Below are 19,361 nucleotides of genomic sequence, written 5' to 3'. Positions count from 1 at the left end.
GTCAATATCCCACAATGCACCTCTGACCTGTGGGCAAACCTGCCTCACTCCTCCTTTCAGCTTCCGATGGACATTGATTTTCTAGCAGCTCCCACTCATATAAATGTGGCAATTGAGGAAAAGTGAACAGGGATGTACTTAAAGTACAGATCAAGGCTTTTTGAGTTGAGAAGGAAATAAAGGAGGATATTTCTTTAGATCCAGCCATCTCACAACCACAGAAACCTAAAAAGCACCCTGAAAAGCCAACAAGGAGAATGTTTTGCCGATATTATTGTTCTCCTGATCACAAAGTACATTGTGTAAGTGTGAAGTGTGTTACACCATGGATGTATGATACAGTATGTGAAGTTCTATTCTAGGGTGAAAATGTGTGTGCATGTGTGTGTGCGTGTGTGTGTCTTTGTGAGAGAAGGCAGTATCTAGGTCTATTTGATGAATCTGTTTCAGTGGCAAGCAAGGTGCTGCGAGCAGCATGCCGTCTGTTAATTCACATTCGCCGCGGGTGGTTAGAGTCTGTGGCTGATGATACTGGGAGGTACTGAGAGAGGAGAGAGAGCCTTGACAAATGAACACGAGCCATGAGCTGGGATGATCCCTGGTGTCAGCCGTTGTCAAAACAAAATTTAAAGTATAACCATAACAGTAACTTCCTGGCATTCACTACAGAAAAACTGCACAAAAAAAAGAAAAGAAAAAATGCTTTGAAACTGCAAAACGCAAACTGCAGCGTCAAAGCATCGGCTGCACAAAAGAAGAAATATTTCAGCTCCATGTGCTGGGGTGTAAAGCCACTCAGTGCTTGTATAAGTAAAATTAGCTGGAGCAGCAATCTCAGCTGGAGAGGTTTTGATCTCTGAGCCATCATGTCTTCATTAAAGTATTAACCGATGATTGCAGCACCACCAACCAGCCGTGTTTATTTCAGCAGCGATTACAGCCACGCAATCATAACCTTCGCCTGTGATAAACCTTCCCACACAGGGTTGCCTCTCTTGGCCGTGCAACAGTCATGAGAACATTAATCTCCAGATTCCTCTCTCCTTGTTTCCCCTCTCTGCCTCTGGCCAAACGTTAGCAGTGATTGTGCATCACCCTGCATTCATTCCACTAATGTAGCATACAACTGCAAATATACATTTGATACATGGCACGTCTCACACGCCGGCTCCCCTCACTCCTTCTTTACTCCCCCCCTGCCTGAGATATCAGGGGAAATTCATTCAGCTAAGACGGTCCAGATGTAAATAGCTCTTGCATAAGCCCTGCCCACTCAAGATCACACCACAGGAAAAAGACGTAGCATTGCCCTGGGCTATGAGGACAAGAGGATGTAGTTAGAAACCTAGAAGATTTATGTTTAGTTGCTATTCGGCTCACTTTGTGATGTACAGGTAGAAATACAACTGCAAAACTGGTTTATAGTGGTTGCCACCCCTCTGTTTCCTGTCGTGTAAAGCAGAAAGAAAAGATACTGCTACATCACCCACATCACATAAATCAGGCATGAAAGCATAATGGTGTGGATTTGACTGAGGGCAACCGGGGGCAAGGACAGACATATGAGATATTACCCTCATCCATTCTTGCTCCCTCTGTTTCCTTCACTCCGTCTGCGTGCTGACCCATCTCTGGTGCTGACCCAAAAAGACTAGAAAGAAGAACCACCTATCCAACCTATTGTCAGCCGCATAACCCATTATCTCTGTCTCGCTCGCTCTGCGGCTATGTGGGGGCTCGGCTCATGCTTCCCCGAGGTGATCATCTCTCAACACATCTCACAGGCTAGACTCTTTTCTGCGTGTTCCCAAATTGTACAGGGATCTTTCCCGCTCAGACAGGGCTGAAGTCATTCTCTTTATTCCACCGCAAATACAAAAACAATGGACGAATGTACCTTTAATGTAACACGGGTTCCTCCAGGGAGAGAAGGAGACCTTAAGAACTGGTGGAGCATATCCACTCGGTCTAAGAACTACAGATATGTAGGTCTTTGAAGAGATCATAATCTGCCCTGCGGTTACAAATGGACAAAAGGGGAATCAGCTTAAAGTATCCGCCAGTGTTGCATCATCGCTGTATTATGTATGCTGCTCTTTTTTTCCCCCAAAGTGACAACTTAAACGTTGCATATTTAATTTTTTTTCAATGTTTCACTTTATTAAAGGGATATTTCAACATTTTGGCAAATTGGCCCATTGCCATAATCCCTATAATTTTAGGGGTAGGTTCGTTACCTAAAATTGTCAGTGCAAGCTATTTTTAGAACGGTGGAGCAGAGCTACGCTACGGAGGCTCATGGGATTTCTTGGTTTCCCTCATCAAACTCATCAAATACACAGTCCAACAACTCCAAAACGCTCTCGTGGACAAGTTGTGACCTGCACATTCACCACGCTATGAGATAATAACGGAACGTTACGAGACAGAGTTGTTGATGAGGGAAACAAAGAAATCCCATTAGCCTCCATAGCGTAGCTCTGAGCAGCTCGCAGCTCGGCTGCGCCATTCTAAAAATAACTTGCACCGACGATTAAAGGTAACGAACCTACTCCTAAAACTATATAGGGATTATGGCAATGGGCCAATTTGCCAAAATGTTGAACTATCCCTTTAAGAAAATATATTTGTGGTTTTAAGTACCAAAAAACATCTAAATATAGTTTTGTTTTTATAGGCTTATGTCTGGAGCTCTAATAACAACAGACTGGTGACTGGTTTAATATGTTTAAAGTGCAAACGTAAAACCAAGATCTGATGTGTAATCCAACATGGAAATACATAATAGGCGACACGATATGAGATCTTTAAATCAAAAATCGGTCCAATCATATTTTGGATGACATAAACTAGACACTGTCCAGTTCTGGATTTTTGCACATGCTGAAGCAGAACAAAAAGGAAGGTGAATATATTAAACAGGTGGGTTTTTGGGTGTTTGGAAGTCGAGTGGTTAGAACACATCTTATGTTGGCATGGCCGAGGCGGTGAGTGCCAGTTTTGACTTCCGAGTCCCGACTGAGGCAATCTTTACTCCCCTAGTCTCTCTTCCCTCTTTTCTGTCTCTCTTCACTGTCCTATCTAATGAATAAAAAATGCCCTAAAATACTTTAAAAAACAAACAAAAAGAACAAAACAAAACAGAAAAAACAAGTCAGTTTTTTGTCTAACATACCATAGGTTTAATGGTTACCCAGCTAAACATTAGGAGGCCTCAGAGGACTATTGATAGCTTTCATGTGACGTCACGGCCCGTATGGAACGCCCCCCTGGCGGTCAAAACAATCCACTTCCCCGCTGTCCGCGGATTAGGACAAGGCAGAAAAACACACACTGCTCCCTGCTGCTTCAAAAATACCGGTGTTATGGCCCAACTGGTGTCTGATTTAACTGGTTACCGTACCGAACAACAGCTGTGCTGCACTTCCGTCCGCAGATTTGTCACAAATTCACAAATAAAGCCGCAGTTCACATGTTACTGCAGCGTTGTTATGCTTCTGTGAGTGAACCTGTTCAGGCAATCTACAGTCAGTCAGCGCCACACTTCTCTCATTCTGCACAATACTGCACACTATGACAAAGCCTGTCATGTTAAAGTTACGAACTAATGGAAAACACTCTGAAAATACAATAACAACATCGTCCTCGTCGCGGTCGGTCCCGACCCCCGTTACCGTGTCGCTGCCGCCGCGGGCGGTGCTGTTGCCGTGTCCGGTGGCGGCGGTCCCGCCGGGTTACCATCGCCGCCGCCGCCGGGTCCCGCTGCTGTCGGACCGCCGTCATCGTTGCCGTCGGTAGCGGTGCGTAGCAAAGCTCCGGGGGGAGGGGGGGGGGCAGCTGGTCACCGTGCAGCCCAGCACAGGGCTCTGGTTTGTGGGTGAGAGGAGCAGGGAGCCTGGGCTCAGTGGGCTGGAGCTCAGACTGTGGAGCTCAGCGGAGCTGCGGTACCAGGACGGTGTTCCCGTACAGGAAAGTTACAGGTACATTTCTACCACTTCAATGAGTTCAGAAACATTATTTTAAGATCAAAAAACTACAAAATGGGGCTTTTAATCAGACACCAGTTGAGCCATAACACCGGAAATATTGGTTGCAAGCGGTGGAGGATGATGGATTCTCCACCAGGTAAATGTAAACATCGCCCAACTCGAGCTTCGGCAGGGAACTGGTCATTTTAAACAGCTGGTATACAGCAGCTGGTGTTGAATATGGGTCACAAGTGCCCAAAACTTCAAAGCTGTTTTTATATCTTTCTTTCTCGGCTGCTGGCAGATGATTTAAGTCATTACTCGGTTGTTTGTCCATAGAAAGTCCATTGCGGGGCCACTTTGGAATGTTGCTTTTGACCGCCAGGGCCCTGGGAAGTGACGTCACTGAAAGCTATCAATTGGCTAACTTCGTTTTTGGGGTTCAGTGTGGAGCATCAATTCGGAGTGCTGGTCTTGGATGATCCTTTATTCAGCTGTAAGCTAATGATAGCAGCTCTGTCTTGACCTTTATTGGATTTGGAGAGGTTTACACACCAGCAATCCCAACTAATGATAGCTGATATTGTTACATTTGCCAGGAACATTTCTTAGTCCTCATCCATTTTGCTCTCTTCACATTAAAAGTAGTCCATAGTGTAAAAGTGTATAAAAATGAATAATAAAGCATAAAAGATAACAAGTATGAAAGATAAGCTTCAAGGCAGGATAAGTTGGGATGAAATATGAGTCTGATTTGTCCTTATCATTCTTATAGGAAGAGGACTAACTAGCTCTGCCCTGCAATACAAGAACAACGTCTTGCTCTCCGATGATTCTCGGATACTTTTTGCCTTTGACACGTAGCTTCGGCCTCTGTATGATTACGCTGATATCACGCTGCCATCAAGTGTGTATAGGGTTTTGGTTTTAAAAGGAGTACTACAGTTAACGACAGCGGACAAAAGTTGTCCAACATTTCAGCCACTAAAATCAATGAAAAGAAACAAGTGGCTCGTTTTTGTCTTCCACTGTTGCAAATCCAAGACCCATTTTCAAATATTACACTGAATTTCCATGGTACTGTAAATTCACCAGCATGCCCCATGATAGAGAGGAACGTTTGACAGGCGCAGCAATAGTAACCAAGGGGGGAGGCTTTCCCTGTGGGGGTTGGGGTGAAAGTACAGTATTATTTCAACGAGCACACATTAACAGAGGGGCTATTGCGAAGGCTACAGTACATAAACACAGGCCCCTCTGAGTAAAATTAAGTCCACCCAATCATGATGTACCCTACAACCACTTCCTCCACCTCCTCATTTACTTGTATTTGATTATACTCTTTTATTTCCTGCCCACTTTTTCTTAATGACTGTTTGCAATTTCTTTTTTACTACGCTACTTGCAATCATCATGATTCATGTTGAGTTAATCTACGGTTGTTTCCACTTATCCTATTGAGTCAGCTAAAGCTTAAAATGATACAGTAGTTTTAATGTAAAGGTTTGCATGCATGTGCTCTTTCTGCATCTTGCTCTGCATCTTGCTCTACTTAGTCTCTTCAGTGTGTGTGTGTGTGTGTGTGTGTGTGTGTGTGTAGTATTGGCCAAAGCGTGCAGTGAATATTATCCACCTTGGCCAGACTCACTGCCTCGGCGTGTGTTGATCTGATTCAGCTCATACACACACTTTGGGAAAAAAAAAACATCTGTTCGGAGCAAAATACACTCACACACAGATATGATTACAAAGTGCACACTCACTTGGAAGCAAATGCAGCATGTGCATCCACACGCGGACACACTCACCCCACCCAGTCACACGTGCGCACACATAAACACTATCTGGAAATGGCATTGAGCATCTGTTTGGACAGCGCTAGCACATTTAGTTTTTTGTGAAACACTGGCAAGAGCCCTGCATTGGCCACGAGAAGCTTGTCTACTGCAGCAGGATGACCGGGTGACCGAGCAGTCTGCTCGATTGTCTGCTCGCCTCATCCGCACACACATACAAATCCACACACACTTTCAAGCGCAGACGCCACAATGCAAATTCAGTTTCCACCACCTCCCCTTCACACTGCCACTCTCTTTTCCCAAGTCACCTATAAAATGCTCATGCTTTTAGCGGTATTCTGCAGCATTTTAAGAAGCTATTTATTTAACGGCATGATTATCTATCTGGTGTTAGGGTGATCTATCCTGCAAAGTGAATGGGTGTGCTATTAACGCCCTCTCCTCTGGCACAGGTAGCAGCTGTTCAGAGAATATGCAATAAAAAAAAGAGGGAAAAAAAGAAAGAAATAAAAGACAACTATTTGACACATTCAGGTTTTCTTTCCCATATGCACCAATCGCTGCCACAGTGTGACAGCATACAACTGAATCTTAAGCACCAGGAGAAAGTGGTCAATCAAGAATGCGATGATGAGCACCAGTGGGCACACACACATATCGACAAAGTCTTCTTTTTTTTAAATAAAATGCTAAAAATAAACTCTCCTCAGATGTTGGGGACCTTGGAATAATTCCATATATTGTAAATACAAAGGTGATGTCTCATGCCAATCTGTCACGTCTCATCTTTATAAATGTATCCCTTCAGGGAGCGCCAGTTTAGCATTTAGCATGTACATACATCACATCAATGTCACTTGACAAAAGCACCCCATTTGTATTGCTGACAGCATGGTTGGGGCCAAGGTGTGTGTGTTTCTGTGTGTGTGTGTGTGTGTGTGTCTGTGTGTATGTGTGTGTAAGAAAAAGACAGAGAGGAGAGAGACAGTGATGGAAACAGAGGAAAACAAACAGAAACAACAGAAAGAAAGAGAGAGAGCGGACTCTAAGGCGGAGAGAGTTATAAGCCAAGGCCTGGAGGAGTTTTCAGTTATTTACATATGCAGATTCTGGTCACCCCAGATCCCTACCCTCATCAAGAGAAACCAATTAAAACTCTCTTCATTTAATGTTTACCTTAATTAACCGTAACAATTAATGGCTTTCCAAAGTCCTATTGTGGCTTTTTCAATTAAACGCTGCCTGTGACAAAGGTTGCAATCCAATCCAATAAATCATACAGACAATTCTCCAGTGAGAAGAAGGAGTCCATCCCAGGGCAAAGTGAATGAATGAAATAGGCCCATATATCACTTGTTTTTTCTTTTCAATTTGGGTTATGCTTCAACTCATACCTCACTTAAAAAGTTATTTTTCTTCTTGGTGTGGAGACTTTGGACTGCGCTGAAGTCCCTGAAAGCCGGAGCAGTTTCACTTCTGTCTGTCCATGTATGTGCACACACGCACACATCGGCATGCGTGTGTGTAGGTGTCCAGCCGTCCAAGCAGCAGCACTCATACTGGTCAGCAGATTGTTGGGTGAGACCCAGTGGACCATTATCTGTCCGTAGCTGCCAGGGCTGAGAGCTGATAATGACAGGTGGTGTACACACCCTGGAGGTCTGACAGGCTCAGGGCACCGTGCCATGTAACAACAGCCTTTACTACTGGCACCACGGCTGTGATGGCAGCCTTTAACACTGGCACTGTGGCAGCTATGGCAGAAGTGTTCTTGGCAGTATCACGACGGCTGCGACGGAGAAGCAGCCATTACTACAAGCAGTTAAACTAAAATGGCAGCAATTGTTAATGGCGGGGAAACCACTACACTGTCATTACTACTACTGACATCCTCTTGGCATTTCAATCCCTACACAGGCTCAGATGACAATGGTGATTAAAGGAATATTAATTAAACTGTAGGTTCGTTATTCAGACAAGCATTTTTCACAGCAGAAACCTGCTTGGTGACAATGTCCCATTCATGCACTCTATGTGCAGGACATAAAGGTCTTGCTTTGCTTACTTTTCTTTATCTTTTCCCACCATTGTTCAGTTAAGCTGTCTAGTTTCCCATTCATAGAAATGTACATCTTCTCTCTGGGTCTGCACTGGGAAATCTTAGGTAAAAGTACAAACTTAAAATAGAATAGAAATGTAGCATTTTCTAACATTCCCCCGTAGTACACATCCCTCTGACCCCTCACACACACAAACACACACACACACACACACACAGTGGACAAAACAGCATGAGTGTGTGTGGGTATCCGAGTGTGTGCGTCCACACAGGTACAGTATGTGTCCTCCGCCTCCTCTCAGCCCCTCTCCCCCCAGTGCAGAATACTCTGATTTGCACTAATCTCTTGGTACACTCTCAGGGCTATTGTTCCTTTCTGCTGTGAGCTTATTCATGTGCCACTCAGCATGCTCTCCTCTCATTTTAATACTCCAACAGCGCCAGCAGCTAAAAACTGGTTTAAGCTCGCTTATTCCACTGTTCATTAAAAAAAATCAGCTCGCCTCTCACCTCCTCTGCTGCGTAGGTGATCGCGGAATTGTGCGGGATGCGACCGCTTATTAAAAAGCAAGTAGCGGCTGGACTCTGTGATGGAAACATCACAGAGTTTATGTATACAGACAGCCTGTAGGCAGACAGCGGACAGTGCGAGATGAAAGCTACGGCTGACGTTCTGATTTGATGACTGTTGCCATGGAAGCAAGATGAGAACGGAGGAGGGGCATTCACAGAGACAGACAGAAAATTATCCCCCTCTCTCTCTGTCTGTCTCTCCCCGAAGAACACACACACTTGCACACACATCCCTAACCCCCCATCAACCAGTCGTACAGTCCAGTAGGTCTTCTTTCGGATCAGTGAGCTGCAAAGGTCCATCATTAGGACAACAGGGCGGGGTCCAACATTCTGACAGCTTGTCAAGAACAGAAGCCTGCATGGCTAACTATGTGATGAGACTGCTATTAAAGAAGAGGAAAACCACACAACTGTGCTGTTGCTACAATAAGGCACCTGGCGGATTCATGGGAGCTCTTCGGCCTCTCCTGGATGGCTGAATGGGTATTTCGATAAAAACGGTTCCTGGCTCCAGCGGACGTGTTTATAGCGTTTCCTCTGGCCAAGCGCAGCACCAGGGTTAAGTTGATCATCTCTCACTCTGGTAAAATAGCCAGGGGAGTCTGTGTACCACTAGATCAACTCTACAACTTAAAGACCCTAAACGTTACAGCTCAGATGATCGATATGGCACTGAGCAATGTTCTTTACGAGCTAATAGACAAATCCATTCCTGCAAAACCCCTTGGGCCTTGGGAAGGCAAGAAGGGAGTACAAGGCTGTTTGCCTGGTGTTGCCACTTAGACCTCCACTCGCATGCACGCACATACAAACACACCAAGCTGGTTTGACGAGACACTGGGACGCAGCTTGTGTTTCTGTGCATCTCGTCTATGTGTGGTTGTATTGGCACATCTGCGGATGTCTCTGTCTCTCGGGGCATTGTAGTTTCCTGATTCCACCGAGGTTATTGCGGCTGCAGAGCTGCCAAAAGGAGATTTGTGTCTTCCGACATCAGAGGGAGAAAAAACACATAAAACCCATTTCATTCACGTTGCTTAAATGCTCTTATCTGACACTTGTGGATAAGAGAGCTTACAGGAAACATTTGTAATTCCCTCACTATCTAATTAAAAGTCCAAGTTGCCTAATAAATGTCAGAATTGCATCAGGTAGTAGAGAAATCCTGAAAATCTGATTCCCGTCTGAGATCTAACTCGGTATAACACCTGTTGCTATTTCATCGGATTCCATCAGTCCATCAGAATAGCTTTTCAAATAGAGCTATAACATGTCAAGACACTGATAGCTAAAATAACAATAATAAAAGTCTAAAAGTTAAACCTTGCCAAGATTTCCTGATGAAGGCTATCCTATTTCCAGCGCAGATTCTTCTGCGAGCCTCCCTGCCTTCCCATCTTCACTGTGCCCTCTCTTTGTCTTTCTTTGTGCCGTATGCTTGCTCATTAAACCATAAGGTCAGTTTTTCACTCCACTCTACCGCCCTTTGTCTCCGTGCCCTTGCTAACCTTCTGCAACACTTACTTGAATGCAGCTTGGCCAAACTTGACTGCAAAACTTTGGCACATCATTATAAAAATAATGGACCATGTTTATAAAGGATATGAGGGCTCTCTATGACATTGTGCGGTCCCACGGGCCCCCGAACAACCTAGTTTATAGCCGGCATGTAACATTTACGTGTAAGGTAACATTCATGCTTGTCTTATTTCAAGGCAAGGACAACAGCTAAAAAAAAAAAAAAGATGGCCCACTGGCAATCTATTTTAGGGTAATACTGCTCATTTAGATTTGGTAAGTATAAACCTGGCAGGTGTCTGTGTTACTGTGTTACTCTTACAGTCACTCATTTGTTATTCTTATCTTTCATTTATTGGACAAGGATATTATGAGAAATTACTGGGATTAGTTCTGGACGCTGTCTAAAGCAGTAAATGTGCTTGTTGGAAAACACTGCACTGACAACATAATTGAGTTCAAACATGAGGATTTGTAAATGATATTGTTTTCAGGTACAGTATTTTTTTTAAATATGTTTTGTGCTACGACCAACAATATTGTCATTATCAGACAATCTTAGATTTTATTCATTAATAATAAATGATATCCATCTTCATATTGTCACAAAAAAGTGGCACATCATTTTTCATAGCCTGTTTGAATGTCCTCAGATTACTAAATGGGCAGAGCATATTTTTGAGGGTTTTCATTTTACTATGAAATACTGTAAGAGAGTGAAATTCAACAAATTGTAAGATCTGAGAAACAAAAACTCTTAATTGCCTGAAATTTGGTTAGAAATCAAATTCAAGAAAAACATTCTATCAGGTGTAATAAATTAATGCCTTAAAAAAATGAACAGGGAAGGAACTTTCATTCATGTTGAAAATACATGCTACTGATCATAGGTTCACTTAGCAACATCTCGATGTGGAATATTTATCTACAATTAGCCTGCTAACAAAGGTAATACCCCAACAAAGAGTACTAATGTTGTACATCTTTATTCATTTATATCTGTCAGGTTATATTTTTAATGTGTTTTTATGTCATAGTGTTCCACTGTGTTTGCAGTATTAACACAGTGTCACAGGACGGTCAGATCAACAGCTGAGGGCTAACATGTCTGGATGTCGGGGGATTACATCCATTCTGAGCTATGTTTTTCAGTGCCACTGCTTTCATAAGACGTGATTGCTAACTTGGGTACTGTAAATGTTTGAGGCAATTTGAAAACCCATTTTCTTCAAACCATTATCAGCAGTGTACGGCAGAAATGGAACACTTAAACCTTTCTAGTATATTAATTTAGCACTGTGATCAGACAGTTATAAGCGACTTGTCAAGTTTTTAAAAAATAATGGACATCCCGCGGCCAATCAGAATCAAGTGCTTACTCAGGCCATGGTAATTACACAGACATTTGCATTTTAGCACAGAATGTTATCTACCATAATGAGTGATAGAGGCTTTCATTGGACTGCTGTTTGCAGTTGCCTTAGAACCCTCTCTGCTCCGAGGATGATGTATGAAAAGTGCAGTGATGTAAAACCACAAGGCAGTCTGCTACACGCCAATGTGTCGATCCCAAAAGTGCAGGAAAAAAGATAAGCTAAAAAGATAGACAATTGGCTGGAGTAAATCTGCAACTGATTAAATTAATGAAAAAGTGGTCAATTAATTAGCATCTCATTTTGGGGCAGTGTTGTAACCCAGATAATACAGCTAATGTAGTTTTTTATTATTATTCCACTCTGCAGTAAATCAGAAGAGTGACACCAAATCTATCTGCTCCCTCCCTCCCTCCTTCCCTCCCCCTCTCCCATCAGCCCTCCTCTTCTCTTTCTCTCAGCATTTATTTCACCGCTTCCACCTACTACACGAGCATCATTGTCACTGGTGAAGATTTGAAGAAGACTCGAGACTTTAACATTTTTGGAAATATGCTTCCCCTCTTTCTTGCCAAGAGTTAGATAAGACCATTTATGTCAGAGCCATGAATTGTATAAGAATAAAGTCTATAATTAGATTAAGTCTGTGGTCTGTGCAAGATACAGCGAACTAGTGAGGTTAGCTAGTTCATTCGTCCCTCCAGTTGCTATGCTAATCAGCTAAAACTAACTCTTAACTGAAGTGCTCTCCAAATGTATTGTGTTTAAAGCACCTTTTATATATATTTTTCTGTTTCCTCCTCCTTTGTGGTAAACGTTCAGGCTCTTACATGTAGAGCTATAACAGTATCCACATTCATAAAGCCAGGTCTGAGTTCCTTCACAGAGCCTGAACCACATCTACGTCCAGCACCTTTGGGGTGAACTGGCCACTGTCGGTCATCCATCATTAATACCCAGCCTCAATTATGCTCTTTTGCATTGAATGGGGACATCATACCGCCAGGTTCCACAACCCTGTAGACAGCCTCCCCGTAGACACACATTATTCTGCAGTTGGAATGAAATGGCTACTCTGGGTATCCGCACATTTCTGGCCTTATAAATACAGTGTATGTGTGTGAATATGTGTGTGTCAGCAGTAAACTCTAACTGAACTACACTTCGTTCTTCTACTGCCAATCTCCTCTCTTCTATCGGGGCGCTGTCCTCAGTTCAGGGTGGTGATGGTTTCCTGAGTTTGTCAGCAGGTCTGACTGGTGCTTGAGAATGCCCACAGCCTTCCTCAGGGGAGGTGTCACAGTTGGACATGCACCCTCCCACCGCCATCATCCGATCGCACAGACAGGCGCGCACACACACACACACACACAAACACACACACACACACACACACACACACACACACACACACACACACACACACATTCACAAAATAGAATAAAGACAGACATCTGTACAAACATGGCTTCACACACAGGCTGAATCCCTTTCTCCTTTACTCTTTCTTAATCTGTCGCTCCCTCTTCCTATTTTTCTCACACTCAAATCCACACACATACACACACACACATACACAAACTCACACACACTGACTAAATTGACTTGTCAGCTTCAATCAGACCAGGAACAAAAGGATTCCTGCCAGTTTGAAGCTGACATCATTAATGGGTTTGGGAGGGGGCGAGCTCTGAAGACAAAGGGAGTGCAAGGTCGTGCTGACTTAAAATGCACTTTCATTTTGGCAGGGACGTTAGCTTTTTGATTTCAGCCCCTTTACGCCAACATCTTTTTGCGAGTGGCTCTAACTTTCATTATCGTGGGGAACAGAGGGGCGTGTGAGACTTTGTTGTGCTGATGGAGAGATATGTGACATCCATAATGCATTTCCTATTAGAGGATGCCACGCATGGACACACCTGGCCACGTGTCAGAGAAAGATGGACAGGAAAAGGATGAGAATAAATGGGGTGTCGCTGTGAGAGCAGAGGAAAACGGCTTGCCAAGCAAAGGATACCAGTGCAAGGGAAAACACAGACGTCAGGGGTAGAGCGCGAGCAAAAGCAAGAGTGTGTTCTCCAGATTGTGTCAAGGTTTGAAGAGCCTGAGGACATACTGTACAGCACTTCATGTGACATATGGAATCCACACATAAACCAGCTTTTCCTTGTGCATTGTCGCAGTAAAGCCAAATGCTTTGAACATTTAAATCCTCTCCTCTCACTTCTGTGACTCCAGCCATCCTCATATGCTTCTGTTTCCTCTGCTCTGTGCCCACCCCCACCCCCTTTCCCCTTCATTTTTCGAGCTTTCATTCTGACCCTGGATAAAGATGGAGTCCCTCATCTCAAATGGTAATAACTTTGGTCCATATGCACACAGCCATCACAAATTGATTACTGTGTAATGCTGCAAGCACTCCCACTCTCTCACTCTCTCCTCTCTTCCATCGTGTGATTTTTGCACAAGGCTGACTCCATGTCCAATCTGGCTGCCATTAAACAGCACCCCTGGGTGCATCCCAAACATAAACAGGCAGATGCTGAACCCTTCCTTGCACGATCCCTGACTCCTCCTTTTCCCACCATCTTTGTCCACCACTCATTTCAAATCAGCTTCTCCTTCACCTGTTTTACCCTCAACTACTCATTCCTCTTTTTATTCTCATTCTAATTATATCATTACATTACCATTTCTATTCTCTCATTAGCATTTTTTGCTCTCCCCGTCTCTTTTATTCCCCTCTCTAATTCTTTTTTTCCCCTCTCTTTCTCTCTTTCTCCATCACCCTTCCTTTTCTCAGCCACTGAATACGTTCCACCTTTTTTGCGGCATATAAACAGACAGTGCCCTTGGGGATGGGTTGGAGAGCTCTGTCTTTGTTTGTGTGCACCCCTAACTAACTCTCCATCTGCAGGGAGCCTAGCCAAGCCCAGCAGTGCAAGACAGATAGCTGGCACCATCCCAGACTCTTCTCTCGTTGGCCCCATATCTTCACCCCCGCCTCTCAACTTTTCCTTCCTTGCAAGCTATAGTCTTCCCACAGAGTTGGTTGTCAGCTGCCCTCAGGCAGCCAGTCAGGTACTGTAGATGTCCGACCCCTACGATTCCTTTTCCTGCAAGCCTTAAACCAAAATCTGCCTCCACTTTCAATGGATATTAACCCTTCTCCAACCCATATGCTGCAGATGTTAGTCACTGGACTTTCCTCAAGCTCCATCCTTAGTTAACCACAGTTTCACCCTCAGTGCGAGCTCACTTCAGAGACTAAATAACCAATAGTATATTTTCTGTATTTAGTCACATCAAAGAACCTTCAAAGAGGGAGGAACTTAAGCATTAGCATTAGTTCAAAAACTGAGAGTTTCAATCATGTAATTGCCCAAGGCTGTAACTTAAACCTTGAAAGGAGTTTTAATGCTATATGTTGTTTTTCTTTGCATTTTCTTCCTTTATAACATGAAGCTGTAAGGATGTAACTTGAAACACAGTAGAGAGGAAAATTGTGCATGCTACTGCTATGCATAAAATTGAATCATCAAAGGTGTACTACATTGTCTGCTTGAGCTAAATCTTTACTCTCCCTGGGCTTCTTCTTCCATCACCTACAGTAATAGCGTAAGAAGAGAAACTGTGCACTCACCATTGTCAGGCTCGGACTTCCTGTCATGCTCGGTGTCAGTGAGAGAAAGGGCAGAGTTGGCGCGGCTTGTGAGGCAGGAGCTCTGCTCAGACTTGAGGCCACGCATCCACATGTGCTGCAGACCGTGAGCGGGAGACGGGTCCACCTCCGGCTCAGTGTCAACGTCCGAGCTCACACCCAGGGAGTAGGCGCGGCTGTGGACATGAGCGACTGGCCCAGAGCACAACGCTTCTTCCTCCTCCTCCTGGTGCTGCTGCTGCTGCTGCTGCTGTTGGTGAATGTGGTAGTCTGGGCTCCTCATCTGCCCGGCCTTGCAAAAGTCTAAATCTAGAAGAGGAGGGAGAAGCATGCAGATTGAGAGCTGTAAAGCCTTTAATACCAGCATGTGTTTTTATTTGCTTTAGCAACTAAGCTGCCCAGGTGTTTGTTAGCGTGGAGCACTTACAAGCCAAACACTGAACACCTCCCAAATTATGTCAAGGGACAGGCTGTTATTTGAGCAGGCATTTATTAAAAGTTTTGCAGCACAAGTCCAAATCAAAATGCCACCCTCGATTTTTCTTAACCATTTGCAGGTAGGCTATATCCTGTTCATGCTGCCTGATGTGTGTTATTGAGCTCAAGATGTATTGAACTGCTGCTCAAACAGAGCACTGATCTCATCTATATTCTCCTTGGTGGGGTGAAGAGATCAGATAAAGATCAAACCTTATTAATATTGACTCAGTCTGAGGGAAAAATTGAGCCTCATATGCTTTCAGGTATTAGAACGCCCTCCAATCCCAAGCATCAACCTGTTATCTGAGAACATCAGATATACTGTGTTAGTCCTCTGGTTACACTTCAATTCAATTCAATTCAATTGAGTTCTAGATATATTTTTTGAGTTGAGTAAATTTTCTTCCTCACCACCTCCTCAAGTTTTCTGTTTAGAATGTATAAGTGGAAGTGATGGAGCTGATATAATTCTAAAGAAATCAAGGTATAAATTGAAATCAATACATATACTCCTGTAACCAGGCATCATATACTCAACTGAATGCAGAGGAAGGAAAAGAGACTGCTTCTCACTTAGTGCAGTTAATATTTGTGTTAGGTCAGGTCTTCTGAACATGAACCGCAGTGTTTCAATAAAAGCCACAGCCCTGTTGACCACTCCATTGACCAGCGGTGTATCCTGCTGTGCCTGTTTGATGGGGTCAAGACCAACTGTGGCTCACACACTGTTTTGCCGGAATTAAACCGCCGCAAGATTGGTCACCAGTACACACTTCTGTTTAGCTCAAATTGGCTGCAAGAGGGCAATTGAGGAGCAAATAGGCTATTTCCTCGCAGCGACAAACATGGATGGACCTGAAAAGTCATACAAACATTTTGTTTTGCAACAAATTCATAACACACAAAAAGATTTTAGCAGGTGATTAGAGGGGAAATATATTTTTAGAATAACTTCCCATTTCCTGCCATTACGGTTCACAGCTTCTGACAAATTAATGTATCCAACCCTACTTTAGCCAAATGTCGTGAGTATTTGTCATGAGCAAATATCTGCCAACAGTTTGGGTCACACTTTCACTGTAATGAAGTCCGGGATGTGATAGAAGATAACACATCTAAATTCTGTTTATCCAAGGGTATAATTACTGTTGCAGCCACCCCCCTCACCAAGGCAACCACACAAGGGCCCCGTACTTACACGGGCCCCGAGACTGTGTGTTGAATGGTTTAAATTAACCAATTGTTTGGAAACGTGAGACACTGAGGCACAATATCCACAAATCCACGACAAGGTTCTTTGACTGACATTTTAATTGAGGCTCTGTATAGATGCAGGCAAACATGGCACTAGGAAGTGCTGTGTTCTCCAACACTATTACCCTGACTTTTTTTTTCTGAGGCTGCATGAGATGGAGCCTGACAGAAAGGGCTGCAGACTATTTTGCGAACTAAAAAAGGCATTTCAATGCCCTCTGCCTGTTTTGTTACCTAGAAAAAAATTACATCCAATTTTCTCCTAAAAAAAAAGACATCAATAAGCTGGTCAGGGACAGTGTTCTTTTTAGTAAAATGCAGCTGATGTAGGTAGTCTATCAGTGTATTAATAATGTACCAATTTACATAGAAATTCTCTTTTTGTTCTCAGGCTAGTACCATTATTTTGGAAAACAAGATATCCAATTTCATCTTGACTGTATTTTTCTCTCTCACATTGTTGTGTCAAAATCTTTGTGTTTACCTTCATGTCATGATTTATGTATTAACTACAACTAAACAGAATTAACTTCATGCATTAGGTCCATACATGCGCAAATCGTCCAGCTCTTGTAAGACTGTTATTAATTCAAAGATGTACATTGTTACTAATTTCTGGTTTAGTAAACAAAATATTGGAGAGGGTGAATTATTTGAGTTAATTAACTGGCAAAACTAATTATTTTGGTCGACTCTCTTATGTGCTTGAGATAGATAACAGAGCAGTGGTAAGAGCTGACTGGCTAGCCAACTATCAATAGTATATTTCTAACCGAAAGGGATTTCGGGAAGAAACTGAGCAGTGTAGAACAGAGAAAAGGCATGAGGTGGGATTAAGTGGACACAGAAGAATTTATAATATTAGGGAAAATAAACAGCTGGGAGAAGAGAAGAGAGGGAAGGAAGGGAGGAGAGGGCGAGATACGGCAGTTTAAAAGATGAGGGGAAATATGAAGAACATGGGTGGGGAATTAGATGAGAAACGAACTGTCTGATCTTTGTCAGGAACACCGTAATCCATTAAAAATGTCACTGGAGGCAATGTCCCCCCTTAACAGTTGGTTACTTAGGTAGGGTATACTATATATAGCTCCTTTGCCCAAAGATGAACAGATGTGCTTCGCAGAACCGGCTGCCATTGACATTTCAAAGGCCGCTTTGGGGGGTCTTTCGCGCCTAACCATATGACACTGATGGCAGGGGGATGTTGTTTGTTATGGAAACAGAAAGGCTGAGTAACTGTTGAAAAAGCCAAGTGCTCTTTGACACCGCAACGCAACGTTCAACATCGAACCAACATGATGATGACTAACGGCCATCGATGGCTCGCTGCGTGGCGAACAATACGACAGAATCCATAGCAGGTGGCATTCAAACCATGAGATCCCTGGAGCGGCCTGCTTGTCAGGAGTCCTAACTGTTATGAATGTCTAATGTTGCTTGTTAGCATGGTGGGTAGGTCTTGCAGAGTAGCAGGATGTTGAGGTGGTGGAGAGAGTATCTATTGATCACTATGAACCATGCACAGCGGTGTTCTCCTGAGGAGGTGCGGCTTCTGTCTTAACGCTACACATGACCTGCATAAAGGCCATCCATCACAGCACGTGCTGGCCCATTTCTCCCCCCGTCACTGGCAGGGAAGAATTTTCCAGTGTGTATGTGTCAACGTGCGCCTCTACATGTGCCTATGTCCACCTGTGTCTGTGTCTGTGAGTGTGTGTGTAATGAAGGGTGGTGTTCCACCCCAGGTGAGGCCACAGAGGTTTGGGGTTGACCTACTTTAGCTGTGGGAGAGAAATATCACCTCCGTGGAGAAGAGGTAATTGGCTGCCTCCGACTGTCCTTCTGCCTCATTGTGGACTGTAATAGGTAATTCACATAGGCCCTTTTAAAGTGTGTGTGTGTCCCCGTCTATATGTGTGCCTTTTTGTGCCTGTATCCATTTGCTACCACATACAGTAACTGTGCAAATGTGGACAATATATTTATAGGTAAACACATCCAGCCTACGCATGAAATAAACGTGGTACCTGGCTGGGCTTGGCTGTAGTTGCTCTGTCTCTCCCGGTGTGACCCAAGGGTGAGGCGTAGCTCATGTGTGTAGTCGGGCAGGGTTTCGCGTGAAGTGTACGAGCGGTGGTGGGCGCGGCCGTCCTCGCTCTCGTCAGACGAGCTGGTGTAGGACATCTCCATCTCATGGCGCCCCTTAGACAACGGCTGGTAGGGTTTACTGTCCATCTCCTCCATGGCTCGAAGCGCTCCGTTTAGTCACTCAGCACAGCCACAGCACAGAGCACAGAGTCTGGAGAGCAGGTAGAAAGGTGAGGGGGGGAAGGTGGTGGGGACAGCAGGGGCAGAAGACAGATGGGCCAGCGGGGGGAAATGAAAAGGAAGAGGGGATTGAACAGACAGGATGGAGGAGAAAAATAGCACAAGAAGCCTGTTATTGAGCACAGTGGAACAATATTGCAACATCTGCTCATTTCAATTAGAGCAGACATTCATAAACAGTATTTGGCTTCTCTCACTAAAGGTTGCTTCCAAATCAATACACTCAGAAGGGACCGCGATGGTGCCCATTATGTCCGGATGCGTTTGAAGAGAAATTGGCCAAAATCAAACACGGCTCTCTGTTCTGTCAGTTGTGGTTTCTATTTTCCCGAGCTACTGTAA

General features: G+C 43.9%; 1 protein-coding gene across 1 annotated transcript in view; it reads right to left on the bottom strand.

The window, feature by feature from the left end:
• tenm1 (teneurin transmembrane protein 1) overlaps positions 1-18,935 on the bottom strand; it is a gene marked incomplete at its 5' end in the record, with an annotated part of 154,584 nt that extends 135,649 nt beyond the window's left edge. Inside the window, 2 exons of the mRNA XM_083980804.1 lie at positions 14,937-15,263; positions 18,719-18,935. Of these exons, the coding sequence (XP_083836930.1) occupies positions 14,937-15,263; positions 18,719-18,935 (544 nt within the window). The remainder of the gene's footprint in view (positions 1-14,936; positions 15,264-18,718) is intronic.
• Positions 18,936-19,361: the final 426 nt, after the last annotated feature.

The sequence above is a fragment of the Trachurus trachurus genome (assembly GCF_905171665.1).
Source record: "Trachurus trachurus genome assembly, chromosome: 10".
In the NCBI taxonomy this organism is placed as follows: domain Eukaryota; kingdom Metazoa; phylum Chordata; class Actinopteri; order Carangiformes; family Carangidae; genus Trachurus; species Trachurus trachurus.
Note: the sequence above shows the minus strand (reverse complement) of the source record. Positions and strands in the feature narration are given on the sequence as shown.